General features: G+C 47.2%; 1 protein-coding gene across 2 annotated transcripts in view; it reads left to right on the top strand.

Moving 5' to 3' along the window:
• Nucleotides 1-1,080: 1,080 nt before the first annotated feature.
• Nucleotides 1,081-19,226, top strand: part of SNX31 (sorting nexin 31) — a gene marked incomplete at both ends in the record, with an annotated part of 51,204 nt that continues 33,058 nt past the window's right edge. For both annotated transcript variants that reach the window (XM_080647255.1, XM_080647256.1), the window contains 4 exons: nt 1,081-1,146; nt 1,239-1,313; nt 11,482-11,596; nt 13,331-13,395. In XM_080647255.1, coding sequence (XP_080503381.1) covers nt 1,081-1,146; nt 1,239-1,313; nt 11,482-11,596; nt 13,331-13,395 — 321 coding nt within the window. The remainder of the gene's footprint in view (nt 1,147-1,238; nt 1,314-11,481; nt 11,597-13,330; nt 13,396-19,226) is intronic.

The raw sequence follows: 19,226 nt of genomic DNA, 5'->3' as shown, positions 1-19,226 counted from the left end.
ACTTGGATTCCCAACCTCACATCCAAAATACAGGCGACCCTTGAACAAGGCGGGTTTGAACTGCATTGGTTCACTTATACACGGCTTTTTTTTTAATCCTTGAGTTATATTTGACAAATGCTAGCACAAACAACTGAACCTAATATAACTGCGGCAGTCACAGAGTAATGACTCGAATTATGCATTTTTTGAGAATATCGTAATTCATAGTGCCCTGCAGGCAGTGTTGGCGGGTGATGGGAGAAAACTGTTTTCAAGGCCCCGACATCTGTAGTCTGAGGGTGGGTCTGAACGTGACCTCTGTCTCTATCTTTCATGGTGGACCCATGGTCATGGGGGCTGAACATTCTGCAAGCCCCAGATGAGAGTGGGCCCTGAAGGGTACGCTTGGGGAAGGCGGTTTCTCTCCGGCTGTGCACCCCAGAACCCCTAACCTCCAGCAAGTAGCCGACTCAGATTTGGGGGCTGATGGCAAGTAGTTTGTGTTCAGGGCATCTGTGCTGCTGGAGCAACGATTTCTAACTTCTCCCCCCTTTCTGAAAGTCGGATAAAAACCCTGGACCTGCTCCCCAGAGGAATTCTATCTCCCCACCCACTCATCCACGCAGTTACCCCCCCACCCCCTCAAGGAGCCTCCAGACTCCAGGGGGGGAACCCCTGGCCGGAGAGAGGCTCTGGCACCCTCTCAGATGTCTGTCTCTCCACCCTGAATTCCGTGCCAGGCCCTGCCCGGCACCTGGGAGCCCTGCCTCCCGCGCTGGCTGCCCGCGGCGGTGGGGGGCACGGGGGCGGGGCGGTGTTGCGGGGCTCGGCTCTTGCCCACAGACATGCACCACCCTCCACCGGTCCAGGGACCTGAGCAGCGCAGTCAGGGCCGGGCGGGGACCAGGAGGAGGCGCCGCGGCCCCGGCCCCACCTGCGGACGTCGGGGACCTGGAAGCGGGAGCAGGGCTCCGCCCCGACGGCGTGGCCTCCCGGTTGCGCCCACCGCTCGGGGCTCAGAGCCTAGGACCGCAGGCCGGGCTTCCCCGCAGCAACCCAACCCGGACCGCGGACCGCGCCTCGGCTGCCGCGCGAGCCATGAAAATGCACTTCTGCATCCCGGTGTCCCAGCAGCGGCCCGACGCGCTGGGCGGCCGCTACACGGTGCGCGGGAGCCGGGTTCCCGCCGGGCAGGGGAGGCGGTGACAGGCGGGGCTCACCTGCAGGGCTAACCCGGCCCGCGTCTCTGTTTGCAGCTGTACTCCGTGTACCTGGACGGGCTCCTGTTCTGCAGGGTGCGCTACAGCCAGCTGCATCGGTGGAACGAACAGGTGAGCGCGTCCCAGGCGGGCCCCAGCCCGGTCATCGGGCGCAGGTGAGGAACATGCGCCCCGTGGGCTCCGGGCCCTTAAAGCGGGTCAGGCTCCTGATCTGCCCAACAGCGTGGTGGGAAGGATCAGCTGTGGGTGATGTGGCTCAGAACTTGTGAGCCCGTGGTGCTGCTGCCCCTCACACCGTGCACATTTATTGTTCCCCTTTCTTTAAAAACAACTCCATTTTAAAGAAACTTTAGATCTTAGGTGGCTATTGGTATTTATTATTATTATTATTATTATTATTATTATTATTAATATGTTTTTATTGATTTCAGAGAGGAAGGGAGAGGGAGAGAGAGAGAAACATCGATGATGGGAGAGAATCGTTGATTGGCTGCCTCCTGCATGCCCCCACTGGCGATCGAGCCTGCAACCCGGGCATGTGCCCTTGACCGAATTGATCCTAGGACCCGGGACCCTTCAGTCCACAGGCCAACGGTCTATCCACTGAGCAAAACCGGCTAGGGCTGGTATTTATTATTAATTTAAAACAATAACAATTAGACAGGTGCTGATGCCCGCGAGCTTTGCATGGAATTGTGTGCTTACAATTTTTACAGCAGTCCTATGAGCTGGGATCATAGTTAGCCCCACTTAGCAGATGAGAACACTGGGGTATACTACTGGTCAATGTCAGAGGCAGAATTTCATCTTTATAATTGCTTGGACCCATTCGATTTTTTTCTTTTTTGACCAAAGTTGACAAAATAAATTGTATCAGTAAAACGATTGAGTCAAATGCTTGAGTTCTAAACTGCCATGCTGTTCTCTATTTTGGAATAACTCAGTAAAATCTGGAGTGTTCAGGATGATGAATTTCAGTAAATGTATACAATTACCACCACCATAATTAAGACAGAGAGCAGGCCCCACATTCTGAAAGTTCTTTGTCTCCTTCGCCCTTGATCCCTTCCCTCCACCTCTGGCCCCAGGCAACCAGGCTCTGCTTTCTGTCACCAGGGCTCCAGGCCGGGATTTCACTCCAGCTGCGCAGCAAGCCCTTGTAAGGCTGGTTTTGCATCCTCAGCATCACCCCCGTTTTACAGATAGTAAGGCTGACAGACAGAGCACATAAAAACACAGGACGCCCAGTCCATGTCAGATAAACAACACACACTTTTTTAGAATAAGTATGTCCCAAGCAATATTTGGGACATGCTTCACTGGGCTTTTATCTGGCAACCCTAAGTCTGACATGAAAAGGTGATCTCTCGTAGCCACATCTCGTCTAGATTTTATTCTTCCTATTCTATAGAAGATGTGAAATAGCTCAGGGTTTTTAATCTTTTTTAATACAAAGCACTATAAAGAAGGAAACAATATAAAAGCCCCATCCGTGTGTGTGTGTGTGTGTGTGTGTGTGTGTGTGTGTGTGTGTGTGTGTGTTTTCAGTTGGTTTCCTGGGAAGTTCTGCATCCTCATAGAACAGAAACTTGGTCTTAAGAATTAACTGACTTATTCATGTACTTAAGAACTCTTTACTGAGTTCTATTAGATGTCATGAACTGTGTTGGATTAAGTGAAGACTGACTTGAGCACATGAGATTTTTGGCTTTAAGAACTGGGTTTCACCCATTTTTGCTCAGTGGTTAGAGCATCGGCCCATGGACGGAAGGGTCCCGGGTTCTATTCCAGTCAAAGGCATGTACCTCAGTTGTAGGCTCGATCCCTGGCCCCGGTCGGGACACATGTTGGAGGCAACCAATCGATGTGCCTCTCTCACATCGATGTTTCTCTCCCTCTGTCTCTCCCCAACCCTTCCACTCTCTCTAAAAATCAATGGAAAATATATCCTTGGGTGAGGATTAACAACAACAACAGAAAAGAAGAATAATTGGGTTTCTATTTTGCAACTTGGATAACTCTGAGGTTGAGAAGCACCTGGCTCAGGTGAGCTGGCCCCTACTCCTTCCCAGCTGAGTGATGTGGAGGCTGAAGCAATAAGCTGAACCTGGGGAGATGGTGGTGTTTCCGAGAGGTCGGTTGTGACCTGAGCCCTTCTAAGACATCACAGCCCTGTCCCCAAGTGAGGCTCCCTCGAGGCCTGGCAGTTTGCCCCTCTGCTGATGAATGTTGCCCATCTCTCTGCCTTGTGAACTGCCTGACTTCTTCTGTATGTTAACGTAAAAACATTCAAACCTGTAAAAAATTTTGTGAGTTCATAGCCAAACTATCCACAATTGCTGAGAAGCAGAACCTCAACAGATTACGATAATGCTCCAGAGAAAGGCAGTTTCTCATCTATTTTTAAACATTGCAATCCAAGGAGGGGATGTAGGTGGGTTACATGAAATCCATTGGTGATAGACTAGAGAGGCAGGAGAAAGCAAAGCGGGGGTTAGGGGGGACCTTTGGGAATGGATAAAAAGTAAAATGGTAGACACATACTTAAGTGGGTGCAGGATAGCCAACAGTCAATTAACATGATAACAATGAAGGAATTTGTGGTATCTGTCCTGGGGCCCAGGCACATTAGGTTGTGCCCCAAGGGGTCCGGAAAAAGGGAAGTTACAAGTTACCCAGACATCTCAAGGATATGTTATCATAGATGCAAAAAGACAGATAGGCTCAGTTAAGGTAAAGGTTGACCTTGTCAGTGAAGATACTGGCCTGAGAGGTGACTACCCACCATAACTGCTTTTAAAGTTTAATTTCAGACCATCCTTTGTCTTTGAGTTTGCAAGACCGCCATGCAGGCCTTCCCTGAGCTTGTCAGGTTAGCATGTGGCCCCCTTTGTCCACATGTATCTTTTAAAAAAAATTATATTTATTGTTGAAAGTATTATAGATGTCCCCTTTGTTCTTCTGTGTCTTTAGATGAATAAAGTCAGTGTGATTTATGGCTCTGCCCATGCCCCTGCAAATGAAATCTGTGAAGAGAACATGTAGCTGGTTCATTTTGCCAAGTGTTAGGCGATCTGTGTGGTACTGAACTCTATGAAAGGATGCTTGCCTCTTTGCAAACCTTCTGCCAGCATCAGACATAGCAGTGGGGACAAGCTGTGTTCACTTGCAAAATATCCTTCAGTGGGAGAGGAGGGTTGCGCAAGATGGTATGCCCTGGTTCAGTCTTCCTCCCTGCCTGGTGCCAACCAGCCTGGCTCCTTCCTCCGCTCTCCCACGGAAACCTTCTATTCGCAGCAGGCTGGCCCATTCATTGCCTCTGCCCAGCCCACTTCCCCCTCCTCAGAAGACCTCTGCTTCTGACCCACTAGGCAGGGACCAGCTCTTTCTCAAGGCCCACCTCAGGCCTCAGCTCCTCTGGGAAGTCCCCCTTGATGGCATAATGCTTCCTATGCCACTTCCTGTTTAGACCTTATCATGCTCTTCTTTTTGTGTGTGTATTTTGTCTCCCCTCATTATTTAGTTGCAAAACCCAAATACTATCTAATAAAAGAGTAATATGCAAATTGACCATCACTCCAACACACAAGATGGCTGCCCCCATGTGGTCAAAGATGGATGCCCCCATGTGGACACAAGATGGCCATCACAAGATGGCCGGCAGGGGAGGGCAGTTGGGAGGGACCAGGCCTACAGGGGAGACAGTTGAGGGGGGACCCAGGCCTGCAGGGGAGGGCAGTTAGGGGCAATCAGGCCTGCAGGGGAGGGCAGTTAGGGGTGACCAGGCCTGCAGGGGAGGGCATTTAGGGGCAATCGGGCCAGCAGGGGAGCAGTTAGGCGTCGATCAGGCTGGCAGGGGAGTGGTTAGGGGGTGATCAGGAGACAGGCAGAAGTGGTTAGCGGCAAGCAGGCAGGCAGGCAGGCAGGCGAGCAGTTGAGAGCCAGCAGTCTTAGATTGTGAGAGGGATGTCCAGTAGGATCGGGCCTAAACGGGCAGTCGGACATCCCTCAAGGGGTCCCAGATTGGAGAGGTTGCAGGCTGGGCTGAGGGACACATACCCCCATGCACAAATTTCGTGCACCGGGCCTCTAGTCCTATATAATAAAAGCCTAATATGCTAAGTGTTTGGTCGTCTGGTCAGTCGTTCAACCAATCAAAGTGTAATATGCTAATGATATGCTAAGGCCACTCAACCACTCGCTATGACATGCACTGACCACCAGGGGGAAGACGCTCCAACTGGTAGGTTAGCTTGCTGCTGGGGTCTGGCCGATCGGGACTGAGTGAGATGGGCCGGACATGCCCTGGAGTCCTCCTGCATTCCCTCCCCAGCTGGCCAACCTCCCACATCCTTCCCTGGCCCCAATCGTACACCGGTGGGGTCCCTTGGCCTGGCCTGTGCCCTCTCTCAATCCAGGACCCCTCGGGGGATGTTGGAGAGCCAGTTTTGGCCTGATCCTGCAGGCCAGGCAGAGGGACCCCCACTGGTGCACGAATTTGTGCACCAGGCCTCTAGTATTTAAATAAAGGAATGAATGAAGGCTGCAGGCATGCATACCCAGCCCAGAATCCTACTTTAGTAGATTCTCACTAGGGATTTGGGGAAAGAGAAAGAAAATGAGGGGGAGGAGAAGGAAAAAGTAGTGAAAAGACAGTGTCCAAGTTCCGCTGCTCATTAGCTTGTAGCACCTTGGTTTCAGTCACTTTATCTCCCCAAGTTTCAGGTTACCTCTTGTCAAGTAATGTCAAGGTGGAGGAATGTTGTCAGATACCTCATCAAGGTGGAAGGATGTGTTAATGGTGATGATGATCATCTAACTCAGGGGTCAGTTTGAAGACTAAATAGGATGATATACAAGCTTCAAGCTGATGGTCTTTGGTATCAGATGTCGCAGCCCAGATTGCTTTGAGCTTTGGCTCTTTATCCCAAGAATTGGGATTTTTATTATAAGGGGTCTCGGAGAAGTGGGATGAATGAGTCAACATTAGAAACAAAGACATAGAAAGGCCACTGTTTGTGTCTGTAATTTCACTGGTCCCAGGTCAGTGCTCTGCGGTGGGTATGGGTCTGTGAGTGCATAGGGCAGGGAGGGAGGTGATATTTCACAGTTGGCCAGTTAAGTCTTCCTGTTAAAAGGCAGAACTGCACAATGGAGAAACTGGGGCAAGAGATTGTGCTGGGATTAAAGTATGTGTTACCTGGCCCTAGCCGGTTTGGCTCAGTGGATAGAGCATCGGCCTGCGGACTGAAGGGTCCCAGATTCAATTCCTGCCAAAGGCACATGCCCGGGTTGTGGGCTCGATCCCCCAGTAGGGGGAGTGCAGGAGGCAGCTAATCAATGATTCTCTCTCATCATTGATGTTTCGCTCTCCCTCTCCCTTCCTCTCTGAAATCCATAAAAAAATATATTTTAAAGTACATATTATCTGAACATTGTCTTAAAAAATGTCCAAACAAAAATATGCCAAAATACAAGAACAGAAGAAGTATGTTTTCCTTTTGTTCTCTTGAAATAATTTTTTGAAAGAGTAGGCTAAACAATCATACCAGGTAATTCTTTCTCAGGATGCTGCTGGGCTTTATACCTAAACCGTGTGCTGTCTGATGCCAGTAGGAAAGGCTCTATTTCCACAGAGTTGAAGACCTTGTGAGTTGACGAGTGACTTTTGGCAGACTTCCGTACAGCTTGTTGTATGTTTATCTTCCCCCTCCCAGCAGTATTAGAGAAGGGAGGGCGAAGGATTCTTTGAGAAGTCAGCTTAGGCTGTAAAACCTGCTGGGAGAGTTTTTGCTCTGTGATGGGTATTGGAACCTGAATTCTTGCTGACTTTCTCCCCAGATCTTGGCCTGCGGGTGGAGGCTTCTGCAAGATGCTCTCTTGGAGATGCTTAACCCAGGCAGCCCTGCTGTGACCCCAAGCAATTGGGGAGCAGCTGCGACATTTATGAACATGTGCCAAGGAAGACAATCGCCTTTTAAAGATCACTTAATCAGTTAATAAAAAGTAATAATTGCATGCAAAGAAGACAGGGTTCTGCTTCTATTTAATGGAATTAGCAGAGATGCTGGGGGTGGGGGTGGGGTGGGATGTGTATAAATCCCAGGAAGTTTGAGTTGCCCTGTGGGGCAGGTGCCTTTGGACAGTCTCTGGCATGGCAGGAAAATGTCCTTGAATGGAAAAGTAACAGAACTTTATACTGCCAGATTTAGAAGAAAGTTTGCAAACTTAAATGGCTACAGGAGTCAGACTGGTAATTTAAATGAGAGGCACAGATCAGGTGAGAGGCAAGGGGGAGGTGGGAACTGCCTAGTCCAGCCATGGGCAAACTACGGCCCATCTGTTCTATCTGGCCCGCGGAGCCGAAAGAGTGGAGGGTTCTCTTGCTCTCCCCTCTGCTCCTTTACTTTGAATTTGTATTAGTTCACACAAACACTCCATCCATGCTTTTGTTCCGGCCCTCCGGTCCAGTTTAAGAACCCATTGTGGCCCTCGAGTCAAAAAGTTTGCCCACCCCTGGTCTGAAGGGGATGGTTGCTTAAGACAGTGGTTGGCAAACTCATTAGTCAACAGCGCCAAATATCAACAGTAAAACGATTGAAATGTCTTTTGAGAGCCACATTTTTTAAACTTAAACTTCTTCTAATGCCACTTCTTCAAAATAGACTCGCCCAGGCCGTGGTATTTTGTGGAAGAGCCACACTCAAGGGGCCAGAGAGCCGCATGTGGCTCGCGAGCCGCAGTTTGCCGACCACTGGCTTAAGAGAATGGGAACCCAGTGATTCCAGACCTTCTGATTTTTCAAGAGAAGCCAGAATTCAAGTTTGTTCAAAATAAACTTTAATTTTGTAGACCAGTTGTGGATTTACAGAAGCATTGCAAAAATAGTACAGAATTTCTAGATACCCTGCACCCGGTTTTCCCTCTTGTTTTCCATTAGTATGGTGCATTTGTTACAGTTAATGAACCAGTGTTGCTATAATACTATGAACTGGATTCTATAATTTATTCAGACTTCCGTGTTTACCCGTCCTATTTCTGTTCCACCACCCCAGCCAGGACATCACTTACATTTAGTTGTCACGTCTCCTTAGGCTTCTCCGAACTGTGACAGTTTCTTAGGTTTCATTGTTAGGAGTGACCTGGACTGTTTTGAGGCGTGCCCCTCTCTTGGAATCTGATGTTTTCACATGCCTAGACTGCGGTGATGTGTTTTTGGGAGGCAGACCACAGAGGCCGAGGGCCCTTGTCATCACATCCTATAAAGGGCAGCCACTATCAACGGGACTCATCACTGTGGGTGTTAACTTTGATCTCCTGGCTTGAGGTAGTGATTGGCAGGGTTGGCCACTATAAAGTGACTCTTTTATCTCCCCTTCCACAATGTATTTTTGGAAGGAAGTCACTATGTGTAGCCCATGCTTAGCATTGGGAGTTATACTCTTTCTCCTTGTGGGATGAGTGTCTACATAAATTATTTGAGATTCTTCTGCACAGGAGACTTGTCTATTCTCTCTTATTTATTTACTAGAGGCCTGGTGCATGAAATTCGTGCACGGGGGGGGGGGGAGTGTGTCCCTCAGCCCAGCCTGCACCCTCTCCAATCTGGGACCCCTCGAGGGTGTCCGACTGCCCGTTTAGTCGGACACCCTCTCACAATCCAGGACTGCTGGCTCCCAACTGCTCGCCTGCCTGCCTTCCTGATTGCCCCTAACTGCTTCTGCCTGCCAGCCTGATCACACCCTAATCACTCCCCTGCCAGCCTGATTGATGCCTAACTGCTCCCCTGCCAGCCTGTTTTCCCCTAACTGCCCTCCCTTGCAGGCCTGGTCACCCCTAACTGCCCTCCCTTGCAGGCCTGGTCACCCCTAACTGCCCTCCCCTGCAGGCCTGGTCCCCCCCAATTGCCCTTTTATGCAGGCCCAGTTGCCCCAAACTTCCCTCCTCTGCTGGCCTGGTCACCCTAACTGCTTTCCCCTGCAGGCTTGATCACCCTCAACTGCCCTCCCTTGCAGACCTGGTCCCTCCCAACTGCCCTCCCCTGCTGACCTGATCGCCCACAACTGCCCTCCCCTGCAGGCCTGATCCCTCCCAACTGCCCTCCCCTGCTGGCCATCTTGTGGTGGCCATCTTGTGTCCACATGGGAGCAGCCATCTTGTGTGTTGGAGTGACGGTCAATTTGCATATTACTTATTTATTATATAGGGTTTGTTTGTTTATATATTTATTTCTTCAGTCATTTATACTTGTATGGACTCCTGGATAGTGACTTTATTCTTTGGGCTGTACTTCAATACGACTTTATTTTGTTGCTCAACTTGTTCCAGCTTCAGCTCATGGGAACTCTTTCAGTTTGCTCCTGTGTCTCTGATATATCCCTATTGCTGATTTGTTTTTTCTGAGGACTTCCCTATTTTCTGGTGCTGCAAGATGCTTCAGACTCACCTTGCATTTTTCCTGCCTCAGTCCCAGATCAGCCATTTCTCCCTGGAGCGCTGGTAGAACAGTATTGGAGAACAGTATTAGAAACCCCGATCCGGGCACTACGTGTATTTTTTGCCACTGCGATGTTGTTGTTTCTAGGCCCTCTGCTGACAAAGGAAGGAATGCATGTGTGTATAGCACAACTATAGATAGTTCAATATGTAACCGTCTGTCTCTGTATTAAACCAAACATGAGTTCAGACCAGTATCTCCAACTACAATCCATTACCACATGGACCATTATAGCCTACTCACCTGATTTTCTGGAAACTCCCACTCTAGCCATGAGAAACCTGATTCCCACCACTTGCCATCTATTTACTAAATTGTTTGATTCTACCCACACATAGAGCGGTATTAGAATGAACTTCTACCCCCATGGGAAACAACTTTATCTACTAGAGTAGAGTCCTTCTGTACCCTTTCTTTTGCCTTAGGTTTTACAGACTCCACTCATTTGCAAAGTTGCTTAGGTTGGTACCTTTTTTCCTTTGTTGCAATGTTTCATACATTTGTAATATAGTTAAATTATTTTGTTATATTCTGCATTTCATCTGGGTTTTTCCCCATCTCCTAAATGATTTTTAAAATATATATATTTTATTTTATTTTTTAAATTTATTTCAGAGAGGAAGGGAGAGGGAGAGAGAGATAGAAACATCAATGATGGAGAGAATCATTGATCGACTGCTTCCTACACGCCCCCTACTGGGGATCGAGCCCACAACCTGAGCATGTGTCCTTGACCAGAATTGAACCCAGGACCCTTTAGTCCACAGGCCAGTGCTCTATCCACTGAGCCAAACTGTCTAGGGCTTAAAATTTTCTGGTAGCCTGATTTAAAAAGCATAAAAGGAAACATGAACTTAATTTTAATATTTTATTTTTAATCCAGTATATTAAAAATATTATCATTTTAACATGGAATCAATATAAAATTATTAATGTGATATTTTACATTCTTTTTCCTAAGAAACTAAGTCTTTATAATCTGGGTTGTGTTTTTACACTTATGGCGTATTTCAACTCTGACTAGTCACATTTCCAGTGCTCCTTAGCCACAGGTGACTAGTGGCTACCAGCTACCATATTAGCACAGCTGCAAACATTTGCTGTTACACTCAGATTTGGTGGGAGTGGGATGGGGTGATTAAGTTCCTAACCATTGTCATTGATATCACAGATACTACTGGGGTATGAATTAAAGAAATACTGTATGATGTGAGTTGTGGGCAATCTTGTAAAAACAAATGAAAAATTAAAACGTACCTCAAATCTACCAAACTCAGACTGGAGTTGTCACTCTGTGATATGTGTAATAGTATCTCTAGAAACCTACACTGACATAAATTCCTCCTTAAGCTAATCAAAGTATCCCTGTTTCTTCCCTCTGGCCTTCAGGAAGGGTTAATTAAAAATATTTTACATTGAAATTACTGGGGTGACATTGTTTAATAAAATTATACAGCTTTCAGGGGTACAATTCTACAACACATTATCTGTATGTTGTATTGTGTGTTCACCACCCCAAGTCAAGTCTCCTTCCATCACCATTTATTCCCTTTTACCCTCACCCACTTCTCCCAACCCCTTTACCCTCTCCCCTTTCCCATATGGTAATCACCATACTCTTATCTGTGAGGTTTGTTTGCTTGCTTGCTTTTGCTTCATTAGGAAGAGTTAATTGTAAGTAAAGTGCTGGAATGAGACGTGCCCTAAGAGGCGTCTTTGGTATCTCACCAGCCTTGAACTGGAGGCTCTTTGCCATAAATGTGTGTTTTCTGGATCTTTCAGCTGAGACGGGTCTTTGGAAATTGCCTGCCTCCCTTTCCACCAAAGTACTACCTCGCGATGACCACATCTATGGCTAATGAGAGGAGGGACCAGTTGGAACATTATTTGCAAAATGGTAGGTATTTGGATTTTTTTTTTTAAATATAGATTTAATGAGATCTAGGTTGCACAATATGAAATCCACTCATTTAAAGTGTACAATTCCGTGGTTATATTTACAGGAATGTGCAACTGTCACCATGGTCTAATTTGAGAACATTTTCATCACTCCAGAAAGAAACTCATGCCTATTATAAGTCACCTTCTACTCTCCCCTACTAGCCCCTGTCACCCACTACACTCATTTCTGTCTTTATAGCTTTGCTTCTTCTGGACACATTTCAGATAAATGGAATCATGTAATATGTATTTGTATTTGATTTAAAAAATACCTTTCTTTTCTCTAGCTTCCTTTATAGTAAGAATATAGTACATAATACACATAACATACAAAATACATGTTAATCGACTGTTTATCTTACCAGTAAGGCTTCTGGTCAACAGTAGGGTATTAGTAGTTAAGTTTTGGGGGAGTCAAAAGTTATACTGTGATTTTCAACTGCATGGGGGTCAGCACCCCTAACCCCTGCATTGTTCAAGGGTCAGCTGTATACAATGAAAGGTACATTCCCTTCCACCCCAGGCCTCCAAACTTCTAGAAGCACATGCTATTACAAGTGGCTTATGTATTCCTCAGAAACCATCTGCGTGTATACTATTGTGTGTGTACACCTCTGTTTGTCCAACACTATACGTTTTTCTGTGTCTGATTTTTAAAAACTTTTTATTCTGAGAGATTCTCTGACTTACAGAAAAGTTGCAAAAAGTAATGCAGAAATGTCTGTGAACTCTTCACCCACACTTCCCAAATGTTAACATTTTACATATGCCTTATTCTCTCTCACTTTCCCCGCACATGTGTCTACATATTCATGTATATTGTATATAATTTATTGAGATACTTGTGTTGTATACACAAGCCACTTTGCCTTTACATAGTTCTGTGTGTACTTCCTAAGATCAAGGGCATTCCCTCCTATAACCACAGTATAGTTATCAAAATCAAGAAATTAACAGTGATACAATAATGTTATGTGGAGACCTTATTCAAACCTTACCAACTACCCCACTGATGTCCTTCATAGCAAAAGAAAAAAAGTTTTTTTCTTCTGTATGCTGTTTTTTCCCTCTTAAAACATATATTTTACAGATCATTCCAGGTCAGCCATTTATTTCCTTATTTCTCGTGGCTGCATATTTTTTTTAAAGCAGAGCCAATGAAAATTCTAGAAGTCATCTATTTCCCATTTCTCTTTTGTAATGGAGACTATACCTCTCTCTTTCAGACCTGCTAAATAAGCCCTTTCAAGCTCAAAATGTAATAATCTTTGAATTTTCATTCCCTCTTGTTTTGTTTCCTCACATCTCAGAGACACACTCCTTTCACCGCTGGCCCTTCCACAGATGCTCACAGCGCTTACGGGGTCAGTTCCCAGGCCTGGCCTGTACCCGTAGCATCAGCGTGACCCCGGTCTCCTCTTCGGCAGGTGGATAGTGAGCAACTTGGGTTTGCACGAGTAAAGTGAGATTCCGGGACACGGTCGCCTGGGCTTGCTGTGATGGGTTCGTGTTGTCGTCAGGTCTGCCTGGGGGAAGCAAGCTTTGCAGATTTTGATGTATTTGAGAGGTCACAAGGTCTCCTACCTTCAAGGAGGCAGCAAGGCCTGGAGGCTTCCTGAAGGTCAGAGCAGTGTGATAGGGAAGTTAGCCCAGCCCCATGCTAACCTGGCTCCATGTCCATGTTTTTCAGTAACCGTGGACCCAAACATGTTGAGAAGTGATGTCTTCATTGATTTTTTAAAGCGGGTGCAGCTGGTAAGCTTGCTCTTCTTTGCTAAGGTCATTGTTTCGCTGCAGAACAGGTCTCTACATGAACCACACGTGTATTTCCGGCCCCACAGAGCCTGGACTCGGGTAACACACATTCACTTGGAGCACTTTGGAGGATGGTTCCTATTTTGTTCTTTTGGATGGTTAGATTCTGGATAGAAAATTAAGTGTGTCACTTTTCACTTATCTAATAAAGCAGCTACCTTTTTAAGTATTGTACACCTCAAAACTGGTCCGAGAACCTTGTATCATGAAGGGCCCCATGACAATGCAGAAATGCCACTTCTTTGCTTTTAATTTTTTAAATTTTTGTTGATTTCAGAGAGGAAGGGAGAAGGAAAGAGATGATGAGAGAGAATCATTGGTCGGCTGCCTCCCACACGCCCCCTCTGGGGATCTAGCCCGCAACCAAACATGTGCTCTGACAGGAATTAAAATGTGACCTCCCAGTTCATAGGTCAATGCTCAGCCACTGAGCCTTGCCAGCTGGGCGGGATGCCACTTCTGTGGCTGAAATTCCCAAATGTGTTATGGTGGAGCCAGCAGGGCAGCAGTAATGGCCATGCCATTACTTGTACATTCTCTGCTCCTAATCTATATATATAAAAGGCTAGGTTGACTCGCACACGCGCGATACATAAAGCTCTCACTGGCGCCAGTCGCACATGTGTGTTTCGATATGTCATTGTCGATCATGAATTTGGTTGACACTTATAAAGGGTGAATAGTGATATTAAAATATTTCTTCTAATTAATTTCCTTTCAATGTGCACGAATCTGTGCACGGGGACACTAGTTGTATTATAAGTGGATCACAGAGAAAATCCATCCGAACAGAGTGACATACAGCAGTTCACTTTCCTTTGTTGGGCTAAACCACTGCCCACGTGACCACATTCTATGTCAGTACACAGAGAGAGGCTGAAACTTTCCCAGGTACGTAGTTGAGCACACCACTCCTTCTAGTTGTACATATGGGAACATCTTTCTGCCTGAAGGTATGTTCTTGACTGAATGGAAAAACTTCAAAAGGCTTAGTTGTGCAATGATGTGGTAGCATTGAACTGGGTCCCTAGCTCAGGCAAGAATGAAACCTTGATCCAATTTGTAAAACGTGGAAGCAAATTTTATTTATTCAGTCATTTGACTGTGTTGATATACACTGAGTGGCCAGAGTATTATGATCTCTGAATGCATAATAATCTGGCCACTCAGTGTATATTCTTTTTTTTTTTTTTTTTTTAAATATATTTTATTGATATTTTACAGAGAGGAAGGGAGAAGGATAGAGAGCTAGAAACATCGATGAGAGAGAAACATCGATCAGCTGCCTCCTGCACACCTCCCACTGGAGATGTGCCCGCAACCAAGGTACATGCCCTTGACCGGAATCGAACCCGGGACCCTTCAGTCCGCAGGCCGACGCTCCATCCACTGAGCCAAACCGGTTTCGGCAATGTATATTCTATATAATAATCCTATATAATAAAAGGCTAATATGCAAATTGTCCCCTCAACCAGGAGTTCAACCAGCAGGCAGGCTGGCTAACTATCCATGTCCCCTCCCCCTGGCCAGACTAGCCGGACCCCACCCATGCACGAATTCATGCACCGGGCCTCTAGCATATATATATATATATATATATATATATATATATACATATATATATATATATATACACACACACACACACACACACACACACACACACACACACACACTGAGTGGCCAAATTATTATGCGTTCAGAGATCATAATAATCTGATGTAAGAAATGTAAGAAATGACAGTAGAGCTTCTATTGTGTAGTCATTTGTATTTACACATATACTTGATGGTTTAAGACAGTGGTCTGCAAACCGCCACTCGCGAGCCGCGGTTTGCTGCTCTGTTGACTAATGAGTTTGCGGACCACTGGTTTAAGAAATACACACACAGCCCTGGCCAGGTGACTCAGTTGTTTGAATCATTGTTCCATACACCAAAAGGTTATGGGTTTGATCCCCAGTTCAGGCATGTGGGGGAAACAACCGATTGATGTTTCTCTTTCCTGTACTTCTCAATCTCTCTCTCTCTCAAGTCAATAAAAGTATCCTTGGGTGAGGATAAAAAATACAGGTGCGCGCGCGCGCGCACATACACACACACACACACACACACACACACACACACACTTTCCTTTTCTTTGAAAAGTTAGTTGTTGAGGTGATGATAGTGGTAACATTCAAACAGCACACAAGAGTCCAGGATAAAAGTAACCACCCCACACCTCAGAGTCAACTGTGGTTTACAGTTTAATGTGTGTTCTTCACATGTCTGTACACATACAAACATTCACATGTACGTATATCGTTTTTGTGTTACAAATAGTCACACACACCTACGCACTGTTTGAATCTTATATTTTAAAACTTACATCTGGCAAATCATTCTCTGTCAGTACACAGAGGGATGTTTGGTCTTGATTCTATCATCTTTTTGTGTGTGCAATATGGTTTTTAAAAATTATTCCAGGGTACCGAAGCTTTGTTTTGAGTGCCTGTTTTTCCAGGTAACGTGAAAGACTTTTACCTGATTTGGTTCTCAGTATTTTCCCCTCTATACCTTTCTGCCGAAGCCTTGGGCTCCAGCTGCGTTCAGCAGCGTCTCTTCTTGCTTCTTCCGATAAGATTTTCATGATGGTTTTATTTCCCCTTTCATTTCTTCTGTGAACTTTGCCAGCTTGCTTTTATATCCTTTCACTATCTTGCCTCTTTTCTGAAGCTTTTATCTGCTCTTTGAGATCTGAGTTCAGAGAAGCCATATTCTTATGAATACATCCATCATTTTCCTCTCCTCGGTGGCATCACGTTTTGGATACATACGTTTTACCCGTAGTTGGTCATGTTTCTTTCCTCCTTTATGTCAGGGTTTTGCCAGGTCCCTGGCCAGGTCTTCCCAGGCAGTCCCTCAGTTTTGAAGGTTCTGTGCTTGGTGAGCCAGCTGTTCCCGGACATACAGTGCTGGGGAGGAGCCGAAGTTCAGTCAATCGACTCTGTCTCGTTTCTGCCCTAAGGGCCCAACAGTGTGTAGCAGTGAAACCATCAACTACAGCTCCTCATATCATGATCTAGCATTTTATTTATTTTTAAAATGTTGTCATTGCTTTTAAAAAATACATATTTTTATTGATTTCAGAGAGGAAGGTAGAGGGAGAGAGAAACATCAACGATGAGAGAGAATCATTGATCAGCTGCCTCCTGCACACCTCCTACTGAAGATGGAGCCTGCAACCCCAGCACGTGCCCTTGACCGGAATAGAACCTGGGACCTTTCAGTCCACAGGCGGAAGCTCTATCAACTGAGCCAAACCAGCTAGGCGCAGGCGTCCTCAAACTACAGCCCACGGGCCACATGCAGCCTGTCAAGGACATTTATCCGGCCCGCCGGATGCCGCTGCCTGTCCTGCTTAGCAGCCGACTCGTCCCCGGCCCGCAGTGCGCATAGGAATTTGTTCATAGTTTTTTTTTTTAAACTATAGTCCGGCCCTCCAATGGTCTGAGGGATAGTGAACTGGCCCCCTGTTTAAAAAGTTTGAGGACCCCTGGGCTAGGGCATATTGCTTTTTTTTGTAAGAGCGAGAGGAAGGGAAAGGGGGAGAGAAACATCAACGAGAGAGAAACATAATCGACCGGCCGCCTCCTGCACGCCCCCTTCTGGGAATCAAGCCCACACCTTTATTTTAGAGCGAAGAGGAGGACACCAGGGAAGTACCCTGTCCAGCTTTACGCAGGTCGCGTGCAGCGCGTGCAGGAGGGAGGCCGGCAGCCCAGGCAGTCCGCTGTGCGCATGGTGCTTCTGAACCATGTGGTCTGCCCAGACGCCCAGTGCTTACCCACCGAATACTGCAGCCAACCTCTCTGGCCTCCCCCTCCTCCAGACTCCTCCAGTTCGTTCTCACCGCTGCCAGCCAAACCTTTCTGAAACTGCCCTTCCACCTTCCCCTTCCCTATCCAGAACCACCAGATGCCTTTTAAATAAAACTCTCAATTGCCTGATTTCAGGACCACCCATAATCTGACTCGCTCTACCAACCCAAATGCTTCCTCCCTTTTCTTTTGCAGGAGAATTGAACAAAGTCGTGCATTCATATCATTTCAACTGTTCCTATAGTTTAGATGTCTTACTGGTCTGCCATCTGGTTTGCCTTGGGAGTTACCTTGAGGTAACCTAAATGAACACTAGCTTTTCTTTAGAATCTTATCAAAAAGCAGGGACACTTCCCCCATTCATTTCGTGAGTGGTTTTCCCCTGAGGCAAGAGATGTCTGTGGTTATAGGCCAAGAGCCTTTAAGAACCCAGGTGTACCTAGAAAGGGACTATCTGCCCTGGGGGAACTCCTACCCCTTTGGGTTCGTTCTCTCCCCCTCTCTCTCCCTCTCTCTCCCTCTCTCTCTCTCTCTCCCCCTCTGTCCCTCCCTCCCTCTCCCTCTCCCCCTCCCCCTCCTCTTCCCTCTCTCCTCACTCCCTTCCACTCTCTTAAAAATCAATGGGAAAAATATCCTCGGGTGAGGATAACAAAACAAAAATATATCTTGTTTTTTTTGGGGGGGACCAATCCTTGGAATTTGGAAAACAGTAGATTCTCTCTTCTAAAGAATTTAGGCTCAGACTCATAGACACTTAGGAATTGTAAGTATTGGGGTGAAGGGGGAGAGTTAAAATTTAAAGTCAAAGCTTGCCTTTTGATAACAAAATTAGAAAAAATAAACCTGTCACCAGTGGGGGGATTGGACTTTGGAGGTAACTGGGCGATGTGATTGAGTTTTGGATCCCTCCTCCATTCCCGACAAAGCCGGATGTCTCACCTGTTGTGTCTGTGAATGGGGTGGCGGGGGAGGGGGGGGCGGGTGCAGGAAAGGGGAGTTTGCCTGTTAAGGGGGGAGGGTTTCACCTGGTCAGCCTACCTGAGCCCCAACTCTGTGATCCCCAAACAATCTTCAGATGGGCCTTCGGGCTCCTCTCCTGATGCCAAGAAGGAAGGTGACCTGGGCTGGGTGCAAACACGTTAGTCACTAAAATGAGATTCCCCTCCCCCCCCCACTCCGCCCCCTGGGTTGCTATCGCTGCGTTACTAATACTCTGGCTCAGAGAGCAGGCTCAGCACACAGAACGTGGTTTGAGGGGCTCTCACTTCTCCCAAGGATGCGCCGTGACGAGTGCCATTCTAAACGCCTAGGAGAGCGTGAACCCGCTGCATAGCGTGGAGGTTAGGGATCAGGGCTTCAGCCTGTCATAGGACCGGGATGAGGGTCTGTGACCTGGCTCAGCCTCCCCAGAGATGAGGCCGCTCTGTGACTGACAGGACCCCGTTTGGGAGGTGCTAGAAACAGTGCCCCACCAGGTACAGCCACCCTGTGGGGCCCGTTGGGGCAGCCCCTGGCCATGCCTCCTCCCAGGGTGCCTCTCTCTATAGAAACTGAGCACCAATCAATCTCAGCTTCGAGCTTCCCTAAACCCCGAGGGCCTCGGTGTCCCTAGTGTGTCCTTGACACTTTAGAGCGCTCCATCCAGGAGCCGCACAGGTCCCCCGCCCCCCCCCCCCCCCCCCCCCGCCCCGGTTTGATTCTGCGCAAGCATCCTGCATGCCCTCGGGAATCCTGAACACAGGCAGAGCTGCACTGAGCTGGGGCGCTGCCCTCAGCGGGTGCCCTGCCCTCAGCGGGTGCCCTGCCCTCAGTGGATGCCCACGCACAGATGGCAGCTTGCTTCCACATCCAGGCCTCAGCTTACACACTTAGGTTTTGCTGTAGCGGAATCATACATTATTGCTTTCT

The sequence above is a fragment of the Plecotus auritus genome, assembly GCF_963455305.1.
Source record: "Plecotus auritus genome assembly, chromosome: 11".
Classification (NCBI taxonomy): domain Eukaryota; kingdom Metazoa; phylum Chordata; class Mammalia; order Chiroptera; family Vespertilionidae; genus Plecotus; species Plecotus auritus.
The sequence above is the reverse complement of the archived record's forward strand: the minus strand, read 5'-3'. Positions and strand labels throughout refer to the sequence as shown.